Source organism: Carassius auratus, chromosome 35 (assembly GCF_003368295.1).
Source record: "Carassius auratus strain Wakin chromosome 35, ASM336829v1, whole genome shotgun sequence".
In the NCBI taxonomy this organism is placed as follows: Eukaryota; Metazoa; Chordata; class Actinopteri; order Cypriniformes; family Cyprinidae; genus Carassius; species Carassius auratus.
In genome coordinates this window covers 6,405,794-6,428,746 of record NC_039277.1, presented here as the reverse complement: position 1 = coordinate 6,428,746, position 22,953 = coordinate 6,405,794, and the positions used below count along the sequence as shown (strand labels likewise).

At 36.8% G+C, this 22,953-nt stretch overlaps 2 protein-coding genes across 5 annotated transcripts; one reads left to right on the top strand and one right to left on the bottom strand.

Annotated features, from left to right (window-relative positions):
- The first annotated feature begins 2,467 nt into the window (after window positions 1-2,467).
- Window positions 2,468-15,318, top strand: LOC113054186 (trafficking protein particle complex subunit 13). 2 transcript variants are annotated; one of them, XM_026219542.1, is made up of 13 exons: window positions 2,468-2,604; window positions 5,087-5,155; window positions 6,077-6,176; window positions 6,917-7,001; window positions 7,092-7,219; window positions 9,928-10,000; window positions 10,288-10,332; window positions 10,670-10,687; window positions 12,031-12,164; window positions 12,246-12,444; window positions 12,595-12,695; window positions 12,768-12,915; window positions 15,053-15,318. In XM_026219542.1, the coding sequence occupies exons 1-13, from the start codon at window positions 2,523-2,525 to the stop codon at window positions 15,158-15,160; spliced, it is 1,290 nt and encodes a 429-aa protein (XP_026075327.1). In that variant the 5' UTR covers window positions 2,468-2,522; the 3' UTR covers window positions 15,161-15,318. The 2 variants fall into 2 exon arrangements, with proteins under 2 accessions (XP_026075327.1, XP_026075328.1); XM_026219543.1 differs by lacking the exon at window positions 10,670-10,687.
- A 115-nt stretch (window positions 15,319-15,433) lies between these two features.
- LOC113054187 (small glutamine-rich tetratricopeptide repeat-containing protein beta-like) lies at window positions 15,434-22,421 on the bottom strand. Of its 3 annotated transcripts, none has more exons than XM_026219546.1 (12): window positions 22,339-22,421; window positions 21,592-21,706; window positions 20,622-20,725; window positions 20,437-20,512; window positions 20,226-20,325; window positions 20,041-20,145; window positions 18,585-18,723; window positions 18,343-18,405; window positions 17,428-17,465; window positions 16,822-16,905; window positions 16,536-16,662; window positions 15,434-16,134 (listed from the first exon to the last, which is right to left on the bottom strand). In XM_026219546.1, the coding sequence occupies exons 2-11, from the start codon at window positions 21,689-21,691 to the stop codon at window positions 16,551-16,553; spliced, it is 921 nt and encodes a 306-aa protein (XP_026075331.1). In that variant the 5' UTR covers window positions 21,692-21,706; window positions 22,339-22,421; the 3' UTR covers window positions 15,434-16,134; window positions 16,536-16,550. The 3 variants fall into 3 exon arrangements, with proteins under 3 accessions (XP_026075331.1, XP_026075330.1, XP_026075329.1); XM_026219545.1 differs by lacking the exon at window positions 22,339-22,421 and adding an exon at window positions 21,808-22,264 and having other exon boundaries at window positions 15,434-16,130; XM_026219544.1 differs by lacking the exon at window positions 22,339-22,421 and adding an exon at window positions 21,808-22,263.
- Window positions 22,422-22,953: the final 532 nt, after the last annotated feature.

Genomic DNA, 22,953 nt, shown 5'->3' with positions numbered 1-22,953 from the left:
TTTTTAACAATCGTATATTACCTGCTTTACTGTTTTCTTTTTCTTTTCTAACAGAAACCATTCTCATGTAGTCCAGTAATAAATACTAATGCGTTCAGTCCTGCGTGTCCAAGCCTCGTCCTTGTTATACTTATGTTTCTTTAAGAATGTAGAAAATACATGAATTTAGAACAAAATGTCAAAAAACATGCCAAAAACTGCACACACAACACATGCAATATATTATCAGAGGTGGGTAGAGTACCCAAAAACTTTACTCAAGTAAAAGTAAAAGTAATTCTAGAAATATTTACTCAAGTAAAAGTAAAAGTACTAGTCTTGAATAGTTACTTGAGTAAGAGTAAAAGAGTATCGGATAAAAAATCTACTCAAGTAGTTAGTTACTAGTTACTTTGGGTCATATATACGGAGCCTTTTTATATATAGATATATAGACAAAAAATGTATGTAATGTATGTGTGTGTGTATAAATGTATATATTTCATCAGCCTTTAATCCAATTTATGTAATTTACTATAAAACCCTGTCTGTTTATTTAAGTAACAAATATAGGTGTCATGCCATAACATATTTTTAATACGACTGACTTTATTTTAAATGTGAATTTAACATTGAAAGTTAATGTGATATAAATATTGCTACTAATCTTTCATTGTTCAGAAAGAGAGCAAATAACATTTACATTTTTAAACATAATTTTCACTGACAGTCTAGATTTCATTCACTCTCAGAAACTACCATTAAAATCACTGAAACTGTTAACACTGTGAAATCAATATCTTAATTATAGATTCGTACACACATCTGCACTTTGTTGTTTCTGACGAGAGAATTCGGCAGAAAGAGGTATTCAGTAAGTGAGCGAGTGAAGGAAGCACCGGCATTTCAGCGATGACTCATCGGAACACCTCTGATTGGCCATTGAATTCAAAAGCTCAACAGAATCTTGTGTGATTGGTTATAATGCGCAGCGCTGTAAGAACGCGTCTGTCTCCGGCTCAGCGCCAGCAAGCGATCACAGATCTGAATTTAGCAGCTGATGATATGACTTGCTGAACGTACTCGCACTGGTGTGATTGTATTAAAATTAATAAAATCTTAATCGGCTATTCTTTGTCTTTTGGAAGCTGCATTCAACCTGTTATAAGCCACACACGTACAACAAACTAATGTCACAGTGGTATCGTGTACTGTAATCGAATGTAGCCCAAGTTATTACCTGTTAAACAGTAGACAGCACACGCGTTCATCTAATAAGGATCTCCATCGCAAGCAAAGAATAGCCTTTGCAGATTAGCTTTCAATTCAGTGCAGTTCCATAGCCCCGTTTTCAACGCTGCTAATATTCTTAAACGTTACAACTCTGAGTGAACCGCTTCAGAGCTCAGCGCGTGCAGCATGGAACTGAACGACTCAATCAAACTGATTCATGAACCAATTCACTCGTTTGCCAATTGGTTTGATCAAGCCTTTGAACAGAGTTGACTCAAAAGAATGAATCATTCGCGAATGGGCATCGCTCATTGTCCAGAGAAAAGTAGACGGCGCGTTTGGAATAAACTGAAGCATTTATTGCATTAAGATAAAGTAACGAGAGGGGCGTCGCCCACAGTAACGAAGTAAAAGTACAGATTTTTCCCAAAAAATGTACTCAAGTAAGAGTATAAAGTACCCATCTTTAAATATACTCCGAAAAGTATTCGTTACCCCCGAAAAATTACTCAAGTAAATGTAACGAAGTAAATGTAACTCGTTACTACCCACCTCTGTATATTATGCATGTGTGTTAAAAGAATCAAAATGAGTTTTGTACATACATGCATTTGTTAAATCATAAAACCATCTAATGCCTTGGTCCTAAGTGTGTGAAGACACTCTCTCCTCCAGATGAGTCTCCAATAGTCATGCAGTCCAGAATTCTTACCTTATTTAGATAATTCAAGCTTTAAAGTCTCTAACGGGAGTACATCTCCTGTTAAAAAAAAATAAAAAATGTTTTTTTGTCATCCAAATCCCTCGGAGGTTAAATAAATGTAATAATTTCAATAATTTAACTAATTCACACGTTCATGGTACTGTCATGTTGTTTAATGGTCACATGACAAGCAAGTAAACATAAAATAATACATATGTTAAAACATAAAAATAAAGACAAATACATTACTGTTGTAATGTCACAGGGTTCTTCCAAGATCAAGATAATGAACGGGTTTATCAAGAGTATGCTTCCAATAAATAAACCCTTCAATATCAAATCATTTTTAAAGAAACTGATTTTAGCTTTTCTTCATATGAGCTTTTTTTGTATTTTCCTCCACTGAATGAAGTCATGTTGGATAGAGGTCAAATTAATGCTATACAAATAATCACCATAAAATGTTAAAAGAAGATTTTTTTTTGTGGAGTCCAGCTGCAGTGGATTACCGGAGTCTGTCTGTCTGCACCATAGACAGTAAAAGAGCACGTGCTGTTCACTGACTGGAACGCGGTTTGTCCCTCTGTACTCGCCGTGAACAGCTGATATGCAGGTCAAAGGTCAGTCCAGTGCAGCAGACAGGATGGAGGTGAACCAGGCAAAACAAGAGCATCTGCTCGCACTGAAAGGTACTGCGAGTGTTTACATGTCTTGCTAGAGAACTGAAAGAGCAGCTGAATGTCTGATTGATGTCGCGAGTGTACATTCAGTCATAAACATCGCTGCAGTGCCGCTGTATCGGTGCTCATCCCTGCTAGCTGCTAATGCTAATCAGAGAACAGAATGGACTGTGTCTCAAACCTGCTGCGAATCATTAGGTCTGAGGCACAGTACATGTTTACTGTTATCACGTATGTGTGTCTAGTAGTCTTTTGATCGTTGTCCTGTTGTAAACAAATGACAGGTGCCTATCTGGATCATCAGGCAAACAGTATTTTAAGAGATCCGCCCGAAATGACGCACTCTACACGATGTGCTGATGTACGATGTACTAAACCGTGTAGTTTATATATTATATAAGGTTATATCAGGTTATTTTGTAGTTCATAATCGGAGTCTGATAGCCCCTCCCCCCTTCGCCACGTCACCTCATCTCTCTGGAGGAGTCATTAGTTGATCTGCAATTACTGGAAACAATTAATAACCAAGAATATCATTACTGTACAGAGCTGGACTTCAAAGATAAGTCAAGAACATCTAACTTTTTATCCAAAAGTAAAAAAAAAAAAAGGTATTCAATAATGATTGTACTTCTGGGATAGCCTAAAACGAAGTGGTTAGTTAAAAAGGTAATTAAGAAAAAATGGCAAGAGTTACATTTAGTCATTTAGCAGATGCATTTATCAAAAGCAACTTACAAATGAGGACAATGGAAGCAATCAAAAACAATATGATGATATATAAGTGCTATAACAAGTCTCAGTTAGCTTAAACACAGGATACGTAGCAAGGGCTTTTAAATAATAGAACAAAAAGAAAACCGATAGAATAGAAAAAGAATAGAGCAAGCTAGTCTTAGAGGTCACACACACAAACACACAAATATTAGAAATGTAGTTAGATTTTTTTTTTTAAGAATACAATTAGAATAGTTGGTGTTAAAGTTCGAGGGTCAAATAAAGATGGAAGAGACGTGTTTTAAGCCGATTCTTGAAGATGGCTAAGGACTTAGCTGTTCGGATTGAGTTGGGGAGGTAATTCCACCAGAAGGGAACATTTAATTTAAAAGTCTGTAAAGGTGACTTTGTGCTTCTTTGGGATGGCACAATCAAGCGACGTTCACTTGCAGAACGCAAGCTTCTAGAGGCACATAAGTCTGAAGCAAGAATTATGGACTCGTATGAAATAAATAAAGAGGTAGGAAGTGTGAGACAGGTTTGTGGCTACAGAAGGGATGATATTCATTAATATCACGACTCTGTATTGGGCACACTGGACTGAATCACTTTTTAAAACTGGTAAACATAATACAGGATCTGGCAGCAAACCCACAGTCCACAAATAAACAGATGAACATGTGCTGATTATATTGAAGAAAGATCTCCGCTCATAGAGGAAGTTAAGTTAACATTGAAGAGCTTGCTGAATGGTCATTTAACAGTGACTAAAGCATTATTAGAATATTTAAAAGAAATCTAGTTTTATAAGAAGAATTCTAATATTTTTTTACCCTTTCTTTCCCTGTCTTTTACATCAACGCTTCACACTCCACTCCAGTAGATGGCAGAAATGCACCAAAACTGTTTTACCAACCGCCATTAAAGCCAAAGAACAAGTGCATTTTTTATTTGAGAAATATTGAGTGTGAATGCACTACTTGCACTATTATATTACACTAAAACATGTCCTAGAATAGTGCATGAGTGTGTGACAAGCACTGTGTTCTGGAGAGTTTAAGATTCATCTTCATCTCTTCTAGGCTGAACTTGTGCATCATTTATTTTCTCTTAATGTCATGTGAATAAAATGAATGAAGACCAATATTAGTTTTTTTTTTTTTCATGTTTGTACTCTTGGTATGTTAGAGACATTTAGTCTTTTCTAATCATGTCTGCATCCACAGTTTTATCCCTGTTTGTGTTCATACAGCAAGTGCTACACCAGTCAAGGTTTCATTCCAGTAAATAAACTCAGAACATAAACCTTTTTGAACTAAATGACTGAAGGCAACTTTACTGCAATAGTAGCATCAGGGTAGTATTGTAGTACTCAATACAATTTTATGCTAATTTTAATTAAAATAATAATAAAGTATTAAGTCTTGAAAAGATGATGATTTATTACTGTGTTACATTTAGATACATACTGATTAAATATACTTAGTTGTCATTAAATGAATTAAATGCTGCAGACAATCCTAAGGCCACAGTGAAATATTATTTGGTGCTTTATAGCTGAGGACTCACAGAGATATAGGTTCAGGAACACAATTATCTTTATATTAACATTATACTGAAGATATCACTCAACCAAGCTTTTAAAATGACACAAGAAGCTAACTATATGACATATTTGTGTCTATGTAAGTTGTTAATGTTACTCTTATTAACCTTAAATAAATCTGTGTATTATAATGATTTGATATTAACGGTCTTATCTTTCTCCGTGCAGTGATGCGGCTGACCAAACCTACGCTCTTTACAAACATGCCGGTGACGTGTGAGGACCGAGACCTTCCAGGTACCTCCCAATCTCACCACATTAACCAGGATTTCATCACTCACTTGAACAAAAAACACATTGTTTGAAACTGGATACTGATGCATTGGTAAAGAAATTAATTTCAGAAGTCATTAATTAAGCGGTTCGCTATGAAGGGCTAAAATGAAAAATGCATAAAAAAACATAAACAAAAAAAAATGCATTTTAAAAATAAAATTCACTTATTGTCAACATTTCGAAACGAAAATAAAACCATGCGTGGAATGTTTCTTTTCTTTTCATGTGATGTGGCATGAAATCTCAGGTCATCACTGGCTGTTTTTTTGCCTACAGCCCTGTTTTGTGCATCTCTGGTCTGCAGTATTACATTGTGCTGCTTGTTTTGTAATGCAACACATCAGCTGAGTCCAGTTTTGAGCTTCTCGTCCCAGTGAAGCCTGTGATAGATCAGCAGCGTGTGATGTTCATCTTCGGCTCTGAAAGAAGATCTCTCTCAGCCTCGCTCCAGAAACACATGTCACTATGACAGTTCTGGGGAGCACTTCTATATATAAAAGGGCTGAAGTATGTTCCTCTATAAATCAGCATGAATGAGATTTTAATGCTGGAAATGAGACGTAAATGGAGTACATCGTGTTATGCTTTTAATATGTACAAATAGTCAGCAGAAACATGGCATGGAAGCAGGTACTTCGGCTATTACTCATAATTTGATGATTTGTACATGTTGATGTTATATTTGTCGTATTATACAGGAGATGTTATACATCTGGAAGCTTTATGCATGTTTGCAAACCATGGCCTGTGACATACACGTCGGAAATAGCTGCCTATGCTTCAAAAATGCACAAATGAAAGGATTTATTGATTTAGATGTCTAAATCTCAGAGCGTCTGTCACTCTGGAGGTTTTACAGCTCAGCATATCACATGTCTGCAGGTGATTTGTTTGTACGACTCATGAAAGACGACCCATCGACCGTGAAGGGGGCAGAGACACTGATCCTCGGGGAAATGCTCACGCTGCCACAGAACTTTGGGTAATGATTGTTTAATAAAATCAGCTTATGATAGTTATACATGCATGATGATAACCGAAAAGTTTGAGATTTATTTTTGGATTTGTTAATGAGTTCATTCATGGCACTTTCTACAAATATGGTACACTTTGGTATCACATGACTTATTAACCCCCAATATTTGTAGTTAGAACTATTAGATATGTTTGATTAAATACACTTTTACAAAATGAGCTTTAAAAATGAGCTCCAAACCCCAAATCAGAACTTTTTTTTTAATTTTCTAGCAAAATAAATGAATAATGCTAGATCTTTGGGTAACACTTTAGAATGGTTAACATGAATTACATTAGTTAATATTAGATAATGCACTAACTAAAAACGAGCAATGCATTTGTTATAGTATTTGTTTAAATTACTTAATTAAAATACAAAATGAGTTCATTTTTTTTATTTTAAGACCATGAAATAACAATTTTTTATTTTAATATCTTCGCTAATATTGAAATTCACATTAAGTTGTCACCAAAAATGGCAAAATGCCACACATCAAGTATATAGACAACAGTTTACAACAATCACAGCCATTACATGACAGAATAGAAACTAAATCAGCTCGTATAGTATTTCACCTGACCTCCTGGGGTTAATGAGTAACGTTATGTTAAGGTTATGCACCTCAGGCCCTATTCGTGGAAAGTGCCAGAATCTCTCCGTGCTCCAGCGATTCCAGATATGCATTCTCACTGTTTCCTGTACAGAAATATTTTCCTTGGCGAGACCTTCTCCAGTTACATCAGCGTGCACAACGACAGCAGTCAAGTGGTCAAAGATATTCTTGTGAAGGTAACGGCTCGTGTGAAGTAGTAGAGGATCTCATGCAGCTGTGGTAGCTCTTGTGTCTCACTGCTATCCCATGATCCTCTCCTCTCTCAGGCGGACCTGCAGACGAGCTCCCAGAGGTTAAACTTATCTGCCTCCAACTCTGCTGTTTCAGAGCTCAAGCCCGAGTGCTGCATTGATGATGTCATCCACCACGAGGTCAAGGAGATCGGGACACACATGTACGTAACTTCTGACGGTCTAAACTTTCTAAGCCTGTAGGAATGTAATGCAGGTTCACATTAAAGGTGCTGTGTGTAATTTTTTGACTGTACAGCATAAAAATACCATAATGCATTAGCAAAGTTCCCATAACTTGTTTCTCCAAAAAACAGTGCTTCAGTCAGTTATTCCATTTTGAAATGTGCGTTCCGAGTCGGAATGTGTCAGTGTGACTCCGCCCACTTACAGTTTACCCAATAATACTGTGACCGCATGGGTTGCCAGTTGGTGGACACAGCTTAATGCAGTCAAGGAAGCCAGCAAACAAACTGAATCAGAGATAATAGATTTTATTCGTCTAAAAAACTGTATGACCAGAGGCATATTAAAACACAGATGAATCAGCTCCGAGCCTTCCATTGTCAGCTGGGCTCATTGCTTTTATATGACCACAATCATGCAACCCACATGAGGAGGAGTGAAAAAAAACGGCTCTCTCTGATATTTAGTATTTTGACTGCAGTAGCCATTTATTCTGCTATCTGTCAATATTACATACTACACCTTTAATATAATAAAGGCTATGATAACAGTAGCAAATAATGATCTGGTGAAGTAGTCTTCCACTGTCCAATATTGTTATTGAACTAAAACTAGCAAAAATCTTTTTTCAGTGCTTCAAATAGATGAAATAAAATACAAGAAAATGAAAGGCTTTGAACAATTTTAAAATCTTAAATGGAAAACTGAAGAAAATAAGTTTAGGTTTTAGGTCCTAATATTACTAAAACTGAGATAAAAGTACAGGTGAAGCCAGTGCTGGGTAGAAACTGTTTACATGTTATCTGGATTAATTAATCAGATTATAATTAAGTACTTGTAATTAGAGTATACACAATGTTAAAATCAGATTCCAGTAAGATTTTTATGGATTACATGATTACGTATTATTCACACAAGGGCAGTATATTGTTCACGATTAATGGATTCTCCCTAGATCTTCTAATCTTAATTCTCCTTTCTAAAACTCTTACTGTGTGTCCAGCAATTTAGCTTTGACTATATTCATAAATGGTGTGTAAATAGATGTATAAGTCGTGCGTCTGAATTTGATGAAAAATGTCACCTCTCCAGCAGTTAGACTATATATGAAACACATAACTCTGCAAGTTATTAAACACTGGTGATAGCTGTGAAACACTGTCGTCATCATATCCTGTGACCTTCAGTAAGTGTTGATTCTGGGAGTCTGGACAAAAATATTTAAACCTTGCGATTAATGTCATTGTTGTTTTCATATTTATTGATGTTGGTTCATATAATGCAGGGATTCTCAAACATTTTTGTCAGCCAAACCCCTTTTAACATTAAATATTTACTTAGGAAGTTATCATTTCAAATAATTTATCGACACATTTGCGAGTTTACAGTGCTTTGATGTCGGTTAATGGTTACATTGACATGCAGGTAAACAAAAATGAAATATTTATATTTTTAGTGTTTGAATGATCTTTATTTTACATTTGTGACTTAATTAGTTTTTTTATCAACTCACAATTCACACAATATCAACTGAATAATGTAATGTTTAATGCATTTTGTGCTGTTGATATAAAATGTTTAAATATATTTTCTTTCTTTAGTTTTTTATATCAATATGGTGTTTAAAAGTTTAATTTAAAAGTAATTTTAAAGTAGTGTCATTACCTAAAATGTGTAACCTAGATTGTTACTAACTAGTTTTCATCATGTAATTTGTAAGTAATCTACCCAGCTCTAATTAAAGCTAAATAGAAGCATAAAAAACTAATACAAATGACAAAAGCACATAAGAAAAGCTGGGCTTCCATCACCCTGGCTTTATGCACATTTTAAAGTATTGCATCAGAATTGAGAGATGGAAACGCTGAATTTCAAATAAAAATGCCTTACTTTGCATTTAGTTTAGTTTAACGCTAGAGGTGGTTTTTGACTTGTGCAAAAAAGGGTTAGTGCGAATAATTGAAGCGCATCAAAAAAGTCATGTGACTAACCAGCCGACCGATCTTGTCCTACAACGACTGAATGTTGTTATATGGTCATTTGGAAATGTCTAAGCAGAGTCTGTCATTGAAGTATTTCTGTATAATTGCCTCCCAGAACTGTTAAACGACTGCGATCCCAAACAGCAGCATTCACCTCCGAAAGTAATAACCGCATTAATTGTGTTTTGTCTGCTTTTTCTGAGGTGCACGTCATTTATTATATAGGAAAATTATTATATTCAGCTGCTTCTCTTAATTTTCTTAGTTATGTATAGTGCCGGTGTATCAGGAAGTGACGATTTTGTTCCCTTTGACTCTGTGCTTGTTCGCAAATATATTCAAATTTAGCGCAAAAGTTAATTCGCAACTTTGGATGGAAACCTGGCTTAAAATGATTTCAAGTCAAATTAAATTGCAAACTTAAAATATAAAATGCTTAAAAAATGTAGTTAATACTTAATTTATTAATAATAATAAAACAAATTCACAGTCAGATCTAGCCACACCCACTTTTCACAATCCAACCAATGCCACATGGTTTTTTTTGTTGTTGTTGTTTTTGGTTTATTAACTACTTTAAGCTCAGAGATATGTGACTTTACTGAAATGAAATGCATTGCAAATGCCGTCACACGCTGTGATAATTATGTAGCAACAAAAAACATTTTAAAAGCTCACCATATTTGTTTGTCCTCTGATTCCAGCTTGGTCTGTGCCGTCAGCTACACCACTCAGACTGGAGAGAAGCTGTACTTCAGAAAGTTCTTCAAGTTTCAGGTGAGCTCATCTCCTCCTCCGTCGAGTCAGTCTGCGCTGTGATTGGACGCCAGCGGCAAACCATTTCACACAGAGCTGAGACTTTAATTTACACTAAAGCTTGACATTTGAACTCAAGCATGAGATGTGATGCTGCTCGGTGCTCCAGGAGATTCTCAGTAGAGTGTTGTACTGAAGAAGTGAAGCTGCGTCATTCAAAACAGTCTCGAGTTGTGTGATAAATAGAATTTGACATGGATTCTGTTGAGGTACAATCAAACTTCAGTTTCAACTCTATTTTGAACCAGGTTCTCAAGCCTCTAGATGTAAAAACCAAATTCTACAATGCTGAGGTGAGTTTACTTTTACCATTTTGAGTCGTTGTATGTGTTTTTGTAACATTTAGAGAATTACGCAAAAGCAAATTACACTTTCTGAAGTTTTTTTTTTTCATGGTCATACTTCGTTTCTGCATTGCCTCGCTGCTTATGAAATAATTTATAGTGAGGCTATGCTTTTTAAGAACCCGTTTTATACATTTTCATCTCTTTTATAAGTAGTGTGTGTTTGTTTCATTCATAATTTGTTGTTTTGTTCACATTTACATCAAGAAAACTGACATTGTCATTTTCTGGTGCATGTAACCTTCACTTCTCTAATGTTTATTTCTGTGTTTTATTCCTCCATTAGAGTGACCTCAGTTCAGTGGTAATTGTTTTTCTTTCTCATTCCAAACTTTTTTTATTTTCTTTTTTCAGCATAACCTGCTTGTTTCCTTCTTCTGAGTAAAAAGCATGGGGAAAACATGAGAAAAGTATTTCAATATTCAATAGACTCTCACTAATGAATAGAATAGTCCTGAGATGGAAAATATGAGCTTATGTTCAGAAATCCAGATCATTTGTAAAACTCATAATTTTTTTTTACATTATCGCCATCACCATTTACAGTTACAACTACTGTGAGTTACTGTGATATCTTTTGGCAAGATTTTAGAAAGGTTGCATTATATAAAAAAATTAAATTAAATTTATGTATTTAGCAGATGCTTTTATCCAAAGCGACTTACAGTGCATTCAGGCTATACATTTTTACCTATCATTATTATTATTGCATTACCATCAACAGTTAAAAATCCTAAATAGTTATTTTGCTATTGATGTTTTATTAATATTAACCAATAGCCAGGAAGATATATACCCAAGAAAAAAAATCTCCTTGTATGAATTCAATTGAAAAAATGTAGATTTACTGGTAAAAAGTTAGCATTTTTTAATTGGACAAATAATGCTGACAATCTCGAAAAAGAAATTAAATTGAAAGTGAAATGGGAAATACTTTTTTTTCTGTTTTCCTTGTCTTGTTTCCTCTCAGTGCTTTTGCTTCGCCGCTCACTCATCTGACCAGTGCTCAACTCAATCAATTAGACATTGTGTCACATACTCACTCTCCTTTTTTTAATAATTTTTTTGACTGGGAGAAGTATTTTTTTTGTACACATTTAAATCAATGCCAGAAAAATGTAGTATCAATTGTAATGGTGTTAAGAGTTTTTTGTTGGTGGTATTTAATTAACCAGGCTTGGCGTGGGATCTTTGCTTCAAGCTGTAGCAATAACAATACTTCTGCCGAAAGATGCTGTTGATCGATCCACAGGCATGAACTAACCTCCACCTGTAATACCAACACCAAATATTACTAAACCTTTTTTTTTTCCAGAGATCAACTGTACAAACAGCTGCTTTATTTGGCTCTCTTCACTTGTGCTTGTCTGAAGAGCTTGATTTGACGGGCCACATTCAAAGACCTTTACACGACAGTGATTCAAATATTGTGGTATTGATTGTGATATTATGAACACACACTTAAATGGTAAATATAATTCAAATGCATTAAGTCCTTAATGTGGAGCCCTTCAAGTAAAGTATCTCTCCAGGATATTGTGTATAAAATAGAAACGAACAAAGCAGTACAGATCTTAGCAGGGCTGAGTAAATAACTGAATGTCAGCAGCTGGTCTGATTGGATGCTCTTGACCTTTGACCCTCCAGACGGATGAGGTGTTTCTAGAGGCACAGATCCAGAACATCACTACATCCCCAATGTTCATGGAGAAAGTCTCTCTGGAGCCTTCTATGATGTACAACGTCACGGAGCTCAACAGTGTGTCCTCGGACGATGAGAGGTAACGTTTACATGTGTACCACTGGCTTCATTCGGCAACACACTTGTTGGCGTAATGCACTACGTTTTCTTTAATTTCTAGCGAGTCAACGTTCGGGAAGATGTCGTATCTGCAGCCGCTGGACACGAGGCAGTATTTGTACTGTCTGAAGCCCAAGCCAGAGTTTGCGGAGAAGGCCGGGGTCATCAAGGGGGTGACCGTGATTGGCAAACTAGACATTGTGTGGAAAACCAACCTTGGGGAGCGAGGACGTCTACAGACCAGCCAGCTCCAGAGAATGGTACGCTTGCTTTAGCGTCAATTTAAAAGAAAGAAAAGACTTGCTGCACGCTTTCACCACACTTAATCAAATGAATTACTTCATCAGTCCTGAAAAAGTCATCTGATTGTGTCTCCCCCGACACTGATTGAATTAGGTCTTCTCTTCTAGGCTCCTGGTTACGGTGACGTCAGGCTTTCTCTGGAGTTGATCCCAGACACGGTCAGTCTGGAGGAGCCCTTCGACATCACCTGTAAAATCACAAACTGCAGGTGAGCTGTGCGTCTGTCTGTGTGTTCGACGTGTAAGCTGTCGGTGTTAACGGCTGGTTCGCTCCCTGTCAGTGAGAGGACCATGGATCTGGAGCTGGAGATGTGTAACACTCGCTCCGTTCACTGGTGTGGGGTGTCCGGCAGACAGCTGGGGAAACTCAGCCCCAACGCTTCCCTCTCCATTCCTCTCAAACTACTGTCCTCCGTCCAGGGTTTACAGGTAAGGGAAACTTAGACCTGATTAATGGACTTTTTCATGGAGATAAAGCTGAGTCAAAAACTAAAAGTTAAGAAATCATTTTCAGTCCACAGGATGTTGATATGAAATCTGAATTGGAATGACAATAAGATTTTACTGAATACAGTCACACAACAGTGCCATTTCATTAGTCCAACACGTTATGAGACAAAAGTAACGTTATGTAATAACTACCTACATTACAATATTAAGTATAATTTGTAACTATTTATGCCTGTTTATCAGGGATGTATCGATTAACCGTGAGCCGGACGAAAATTGATTCAAACCGGTTTAGATGCTAAACAAATCACGATTCAGTTAGGGTTAGTGGTTTACACTCAATGGCCACTTTATTAGGGACACCTGTTCAACTGCTTGGTAACACAAATTTCTAATCAGCCAATCACATGGCAGCAACTCAATGCATTTAGGCATCTAGATGTGGTGAAGATGACTTGCTGAAGTTCAAACCGAGCATCAGAATGAGGAAGAAGGGGATTTAAGTGACTTTGACGGTGGAATGGTTGATGTTGGCAGACGGGCTGGTCTGAGTATTTCAGAAACTGCTGATCTACTGGGATTTTCACACACAACTATCTCTAGGGTTTACAGAGATTGGTCAGTAAAAGAGAAATGATCCAGTGAGCGTCAGTTGTGTGGACGAAAATACCTTATTGATGTCAGAGGAGAATGGGCAGACTGGTTAGAGATGATAGAAAGAAAACAATAACTAAAATAACCACTTGATACAACCAAGGTATACAGAATAACATCTCTGAACACACAACACGTCTAACCCTGAATCAGATGAGCTACAGCAGCAGAAGACCACACCGGGTGCTGCTCCTGTCAGATAAGAACAGGAAACAGAGGATACAGTTCACACAGGATCACCAGAATTGGACAAAGATTGTAAAAACGTCACCTGATCTGATGACACTCGATTTCTTTTGCAATATTCAGATGGTAGAGTCAGAATTTGGTGTAAAGAACACGAAATCATGGATCCTGCCTTGTCTCAAGGGTTCAGGCTGCTGGTGGTGTAATGGTGTGGTGGATAGTTTCTTGGCACACTTTAGTACCAACTGAGCATCATTTAAACACCACGGCCTACCTGAGTGTTGTTTCTGACCATGTCCATCACTTTATGACTACATGATGGCTACTTCCAGCAGGATAATGCACCATGTCACAAAGCTCGAATCATCTCAGACTGGTTTCTTGAACATGACGATGAGTTCACTTTACTCAAATGTCCTCCACAGTCACCAGATCTCAATCTAATAGAGCAGCTCTGGGATGTGCTGGAACAGGAGATTCACAACATGAATGTGCAGCTGAAGAATCTGCATCAACTGCGTGATGCTATCATGTGAATATAGACTGAAATATCTGAGGAATGTTTCCAACACCTTGTTGAATCTTTGCCACAAATAATTAAAGCAGTTCTGAAGACAAAAGGGGGTCCAACCCCGTACTAGAAAGGTGAACCTGATAAAGTGGCCAGTGAGTGTATATGAATGTATGTCTGAGGGGAACTTTAGAAAAGTGTAGATGGTATTTTTTTCTTTTAATCTTGCCTCTGTGTAATGCATATTAAAGTTCATAAGTGCAGCGCTGCTTTGTTTACAGCAGAAACCAAGGAAACGCCCTAAGCCTCCGCTGTTTCAGTTTCATGCAGATATTGTTTCATGGATAGTTTCACAAAATTGAAGTTAAATCATTCTGTTTTTGCTTCAAATTTCAAAATGAAACAATGAAATTTAGTTTTATTTATTTTTTTACTGCTCATGTTGCATGTATGCAGCATCTTAGTCTGGATCATGATTAAAACGCAGTTGTTGCCTCTCATTTTAAATGGAAAGCGCACAGACCAAGCCTTATTTTGTTTATATGGAGATATTTATTTTTGTTATTTATTTGAATTGGGACTAGTTTTTAAATTAAATTTTTGTTACATTTACATTATCGCTACGTCCTTTCTATTTATTCAAATGAATCAACACTTTTCTCTACATGTGGCATTTGACCTCTTTAAAAGCTAACATGATATATGTTGTATGTTGTATATATGTTGTATGTTGATATATATTAGTATATATTTTGTTTTTTTAAGAGCATATCTGGACTGAGGCTCACAGACACCTTCCTGAAGAGGACGTATGAATACGATGACATCGCGCAGGTGTGTGTGGTGTGTCCGTACACCAGTCCAGAGAGCTGAAAAACCTGTGACAATGAACTCCCATCTCTTCTGCATCTATGAATGGAACACCTTCTGCTCTTTACCTTTAAGCTTGTTGTTTTAAAATGTCATTTTTAAAGCCCTTAATCATCATTTTAACTGTATGTCAATGTAAATAAAACGTCAATTAAAAATCAGCTAATGTAGTGTGTTTTCTATACAAAAGTAAGATGTGGAAGGAGGTCAGAATCGTGTTTCTTCTGGGTAATAATAACTAAATATCATAATGTTTTGTGACAAAGTACACTGAAATCAATTTCAAGACCCATTTATTAACATTATTTTTGACAAAAACATTATACTGGTCTGTTTTATAAGCATATTACAGAAGCTTCAATCACTCATCTGACTGCAAGTGTCAGATTATGGAGCATGCAAAAGAAAACCGCAAACAGTGAGATTATGAATATGCTTATCATAGCAATACTTTGCCGTCATTACCGATGAATCAAACGACTGGTGAAGCAGCTGATACAGTGAATATTACACATAAACGTCTCTTGTTCCTAAAACGAACAGAATATATAATAAAAATAATCAGAGAATGAGTTAAAAGGGATAGTTCGCCCAAAAACGACAATTCTGTCATCATTTACTCACCCTCACGACTGAATTGTCATTTTAGGACTGAACTATCCCTAAATATGTAATTGGATATTAATAATAGGCACAAACACATAATCAATCAATCATTCGTTTAGTAAAATAAACTCAACTCTGATGTGTCATTACCAGCTACATTCATAAAGAGAGGACTGAAACATTATCTACACACACACAAACACAAAGAAACCTCACTTGGGTATTAAGATAACGTTCTCTGTGTATAAGGTGATTGATTCCTTCATATAAAGTGCCATGCCCTCTATCTTGGGTCGGAGTAGAATAGAAGAATGATTTAAACGATTGCACCTGCGCCTCTTCTCCTGCCCTCCTTCAGTTCTTCATCCTGTCTACACCAGAAGATTCAGAGATTCAGAGCTTTCCTAATTCTGCAGAATAAACGGTTGCACAAACACCAAAATCCTGACCATTAAATATATTTACAGTGTGATGGTCAACCCAGGCTCACTGGAAAAACGCTGGTGGTGACATTTCTCCAAAATGATATTGCACGGCTTTTTAGTGTTCAGATCGACTAGAAACTGCTGCGGTGAATTGCATGTATAGTTATGTTTTTGGAGAACAGTATAGGTATATGCATATTTTTCCAATAACCCTGGGTTGGAAACGTCACAAGCTGTATTCGACGCTCACATGAGCAGCACAGCTCTTCACAAGTGTGTTTACTCCCATCAGGACTGCGTGTGAGTCTATAGTTGTGAAAGCAGGATGAGTGTGTGTGGTCTCAGACCTGCTGGGATCAGGATCAGGACTGCTCCTCGGCGCTGCCGCTGAACGAGCGACTCCGGATGTGGTTCCTCAGCTGCTCGATCAGCTCTGGGTTCTGCTGCTGGATCTGCTGCGCGAACTGCTGTCCACTGAGAGAAACACAGACACATAAACATCTCAAACATTGAGTCCTAGAGTATGTGGCACGTCGAAACATCAGGCTATGTCTGTAATACTGCTCGGTGCTGCAGTCTATCACTTGTTGAACACGTGTCAAGTCAATCAAAGGTCAAAGAGAAGATGCTCACGCTTCGATGAGACTGGATATGTCAGATAATCCCCCGACTCCGGCCGCAGGTCCCCCCACTGCGTTAGACATCATGCCCGACATGCTGGTTTAGGACATCAATCACACTGTGTCATGAGGGGTTTACAAATAAAGTGTGTGTGTGTGTGTGTGTGTGTGAGAGAGCTATGTTAAGAGTTATCCATTGTAATATTAGCTGGTTAAACAGGATAGTTCATCAAAAAAACTAAAAACTTTCAGTGAAGCATTAAAAAAAACAATGTAATTTGTTCTCCATGTTAAGCAAGTTCGGTTGAGTTCTGTTGAACATATTTGATGTGCTTCATGTATGTGAATAAAAGCTTAAATCTGCTTCAAACTCTTGGATTAAACTTCTCTTCTCATGTGGATTACTTTTATCATGTTCTTCTGAATTTTTTGAAGCTTGAAAAAGTTGTTTACTTAGACTTTCAGTGGATGGACTGAAATGATGAACGAATGTATATATATGGGTTTGGAATGACATGAGATTGAGTAAATTCCAGAAATGACAGAAATTCCATTTTTGCATGAATTATCCCACTAAATGGAAAAGTACACCACAAATGTGCATCTAATGTCAACTCACAGTTGTTGCACCTGTTGGTTTTGCATCACACTGGCAGCCTATAGAGAAAAGAGAAAGTGGGAATAAACATCAAATGTAAAATAATTGTGTTGTTTTTAAGTCTGTTTCTGTTAGCTTAAAAACCATCCAAATAAACATTTAGCTGATATACACTAACATTCAAAAGAAATTAAAGAAATTAAAATGTATAGTCTTTTATACAACATTCTGCTATTCCCATAAATTAATACTAGCCTAATGTAAACTGTATTGAATACTTACAGTATATACTGTATACTGCCTACAGTTTTCTAAAATAATAAGTATGCATTATGCAATGATAAACACTTTTCAGTTATCACCACAAAAAAAAAAAAAAGCATTCATTAGTCATTTTATCAATACAATTTTGCATTGCAAAAGTCTTAAATCTCGGAAATTTGATCAAATAGTTAGTCAACAAAGAACAAGTTAAAAATTATGATTGGTGCATCTGGTTTAGCAGTCAAATTAGAAACAGAAGTTCATTTCAAAAGCTTTGCATTAGGGGATACAGTATCCTGCACAGTATTTACCCTGCATATTTAGGTAAATTTAGAAGACATGCATACAGAAAAAAAAGGCATGCTGTGCACAGTAAACACGCTATATGCTGGTACTGCATGGAAGTATGCTGCTCCTAACTTCTAAACCATGAACCAACTTCAGACTTTGTGCATTTAGGTCTTAAAATTGTGCGAGTTCTTTTTATGAATGTGTCCCAATTTCTCAAGTGCTGCAGTGTGCTAGAAACCACACGCTCACCCTCAGGCCTCCAGCCGCCCGGCCCTTTAACTCATTCCAGACAGATTTAAGAGGGCTCGCAGGGGGGCGATTTACGACCCTTTTCATAAATACTATTAACAGAGAAATGTGAAACCACCCACTTGCGCATACCATGCTAATGAAAGCGGGGTTATTGATGAGGCTGGCCATGTCAAAGCCCAGTCCTGTGGCCGTCTGTGAGAACACAACACACACAAGCTAACGTTAGGAGGCAGAACTGGCTAGCGCTCATATTTAATTACTCAACCGGGACACTCAATATACACTCATAAAACACCAAGATAGACTGATGTTGTTAATGGGATGGATCAGATGTTACAGTAATGGTCTATATTTCCTCTTCTTCTACTCACAGGGCTGGAAGCCTCTCTTTGTTTCTGCTCTGCTATCTTCAGGTTGGATTTGTACGTGTCGTTTTCAGGATCTAACACCAGAGCTTTGTTAAAATAAGAGATCGCCTCGGGATACTTGCCCATGGAAGTCAGTGCCAATCTAGAACCATAAAGAGATGAAAGACAGAGGAACGTCATTTTGTCAAATTCATATCGGTGATATACAGTAGAATCACTTTTATAATGTGATTGGCATGTACTAATTATGATTCGTTTGATTATTTTTTGCTCCATAATGATTCCATGAATGAATCTTAGTACTTTTGAGGAAACGCCCGCTCCTTTATAATTGTTCTGTAAACTAAAAAATAATACTAAAGGAAAAGTACAGTCGCGACGAGATGTTCTTAAAGTCACGAGATTGATTCATGAAATGGTTAATAAAGTTTGCTGTTGCTATTTCTGGCACCCATTTTTTCTTATTCATCACATTCTATTAATTCTATTAATAGTGTTGTTGATGCAGATCTTCAAGAACAAAACCAAATATTATTTAAAAAAACCAACAATAATAATTCATTTGAAGTCTTTTAAAAATGAAACTTTTTCTGAACATAAATGTAATTTCCAACTTTGTAATTTGGCAAATTGGTAACTTTATGAGACAAATAATACCGTATTTTTCGGACTATAAGTCGCACCTGAGCATAAGTCGCCTCAGTCCAAAAATACGTCATGACGAGGAAAAAAAACATATATAAGTCGCACTGGACTATAAGTCGCATTTATTTAGAACCAAGAACCAAGAGAAAACTTTACCGTCTCCAGTCGCGAGAGGGCGCTCTATGTCTTTAGTGTAGACTACAGGAGAACTGAGCAGCATAGAGCGCCCTCTCGCTGCTGTAGACGGTAATGTTTTCTCTTGGTTCATTTCTCTTGGTTCATGTCAAATTAATTTTGATACATAAGTGCCACCTGACTATAAGTCGCAGGACCAGCTAAACTATGAAAAAAAGTGCGACTCATAGTCCGGAAAATACGGTACTTATAAATTAATCCTAAAACATAGCATGGCTTTTTTAAATCATATGAATTAAACAAATAATGAAAAGACGGTTATCAGTAAATTAATATTATTTATATTCTAGTATTAGTGAATTAGCTTTTATCTTCATTTATTTTTCACTTCTCATTTTAAGTATGTTTTTATTTCTATTTAGCTGTAAAATATTTTCATTTCACCTTTAGTTTTAGTCATTTTAAAGCTTAAATTTATTTTAAGTGATTTTATTATATCTATTTTTTTGTTATACTGCTTTTATAGTTAGTTGCCATTGCAATGCTTTTAAAAGTTTATGTTTTTCATCTACTATTTACGTTTTATTTAATTTCAGCTTTATTCCATATTCATGCAAACTATTTCCAGTCGTTTTAATTAACAATAAGAACACAGACAGTTATTGCACAGTAATCTCACCCCATTCTGCCGTAAGCTTTGCTGTACGCCGGGTCGATGGCGATGGCTCGCTCACAGTCCCCTGTAGCCTCGGTGTAGTGTCCCAGTTTACTGTGAGCCGCGGCCCTGAGAGAAGAACAATCCCAGCCGTTAACACCCGACATAATAACACACGTCTTTGACCGACACACTCTCAACGCATTCACCTGTTACAGTAATACACCGCGTTTCTCTGGTCCAGCTCGATGGCTTTTGTGTAACAGTCCAGAGCACTGCTGTAGTTCTCCTCTTTCATGTGGTTATTCCCTGACAGAGACACACAAAGGCATTTGATGCACAGAGACTAATTACAATGGCCGATGTGATGTTTTCTATTTGAATTGACTGTGAAAGTGTTTAAGGAAAAGTGTGACGTGCCCTCATTTTTCAGCTGCTCCGCTCTCTCGATGTCCTCTGGAGATGGAGACGTCTCGGGTAGCGCGACGATATCATTCTGTTGAACAACAGGTCGAAATCTTGCTTGCTGCATAATATGCCGAATTATACCAACAGTAATCAGCATAATGAAAGATGACAGGTTGATGTGTAGAAAACGCAGTTACTTTGAGGAGCGAGTTGAGGAATATCTCTCTCAGCGGCTGAGGGGCGGCAAGATGGTAGTCTCTGGAGCTGATCTTGAAGGTGGTCTCCAGACACTGGACTGCAACTGTGAATAAAGGAGAATAATGTAATCATATTTTCAATGAGTGTTCAGTAGCAGGCGTTCTATCCAGAGAGCAGGGCGGCTCATGCCCAAAACAATGCTGATACGAGGGGTTTCTACAACAATGGGACACAGTTCACTGTTGTTCTTTCAGTTGTTCTATGAATGCAACAGAAAATGTCATCTGTGAAACATGTCAAATGTTACTGAAAATAAAAGACAAAAATACCATTTTGGTATTTATTGTGTGAAAATTGATCATACCCACTTTTACACAGATTATGTCACAAATAAACTGATATCTAAAGTTAGTGTACTTGGTGCAGGGTCAGTGAAGAGCATGTTTCAGATGAAATATTAGACGTGTGATGAGGAATAACAGATTAATATTACTTAATATATAGCCATTTCCAATCAAACTGTACTTTTGTAAAATTATCCCAAAAAATGACATTTATTTATTTACTATACTATACTAGTAGTTTTTCATTTTATTACCAAAAAAAATATTTTTTTAATTTAATTCAAATCACAAAAATGTGATACTCCTGTAACGCATGTACATACACTTTTGGAAAATGCTGGTAGATTAAAGTGTGGGATACATCTTTAAATGTAATCTTATTATTACTTCTATTGTTTCTGAAATATGGTTCAATTGTACTGAATTTATGATAAACTGACATATAACGTCATTTCTCTTGAAACTTTTCAGGTATGTAATGTATTTAAATGTATAAGTACTTACATGTTTGTAAATGATGAAGTTCCAGTTTTGTATATTTGTACGTTAACTTTACTATATTAACTTTAGATGCTAATAACACAGTGAAGTGAAGGGTGTGACGTCACGTGTGGTGATTTCTGACCTTCCAGACTCTCCTGTTCATCTGAATTCAGCGAGCCACAGTGAGTCTGATCTCTCAGGAACTGGACGATAGAATACGCCAAGCGCTTTTCCACTGCCATTTTGTCTGAGAGATCCTGGGAAAGATCATTTTTTAACTGAATCAGGCAACCGGCATAACTGATACTGTATATACATTAATCTATAGACTTCAAATTCCAAGCACATTTATACACACCATGCTGTTTGTTGTTGCAGGGGTTAGTTACATAACATTCATCTATCAATTATTTGATAAACTTCTGCTTATTATTAAAGCGGTCACAATCTGAAACAGAAAACTGTTCTGGGACACATTGCAGAGTACATAAAATAGTATCATGCACCCGTAATACACACACAGTCTGTTATTCATGTCCCTACATAACAACAGCCAGAACACATGATGCAGTTATGATGTAATGCTCACAACAAGAATCTGAATTTGATCTACAATGTAAACTAGGACTTAATCTCATGTAATTGTGAGAATAAACCCGGTAAGTGTAGATGAGCAGTATCACAGATGGATCATGTTTACATCGGGTTGCACAGAAGAGATTGCAGAAGGATGAGCAATGGCTGAAGACAGTCGCAGTTTAATTATCGGACAGATCAGAAAGAATCCTTTGCGTGCTCTTCAAGAGCCACGCATCTCACATCGAGCGGAAAATATCAATAACATCAATATATAGTCTTGTGGATGCTGTGCGCGCCCCCGCCCACCTACCTGGAGAAAGTGCCCGCAGCGCTCGTTCCAGCCACATGAACTCTCGCGGAGACTGATGCGCGTGCGCCGCCGCGCCGGAAATGGCTCTGTTCATGGACTACAAAGATTTTATTAATTTTATTAATTCGTATAGTTCTACTATCTAAAGGCGTTAATACATACATGAGTTATCTTGTTTTTTGTTACAGCCCTGCTAAAAAAATAATAAATAAATAAATAAATAAATGAACGCTAAAACCAGGTTTTAGCTGGTTCCAGCTTGCTCATAACTGGTTTTAAAGGGATTTTGGCCACTTCTACCTACAGCTTATACCAGCTAAGACCAGCCAGCCTGTTCTCAGTAGGGAGGGTTACAAACCACAAATCAAACTACATTTAAAATAAATAATAAATAAATGTAAAAATTGTGGCTAAATTATTTTAATTGCATGAAACGTTTAATGAAAACCCCCTCTCCTTGTTGTTTATGTGATATACGTGCAAAATGGAATAAAAACAATCATGCAACTGCTATCCGTTTAATATTCATAAGCTAATCTTTCACCGCGTTCAGTAATTCGCCAGTTGACGAACTCCCGCCTACCTTGTAGCCAATCAGAATGCGCATTAAGATGA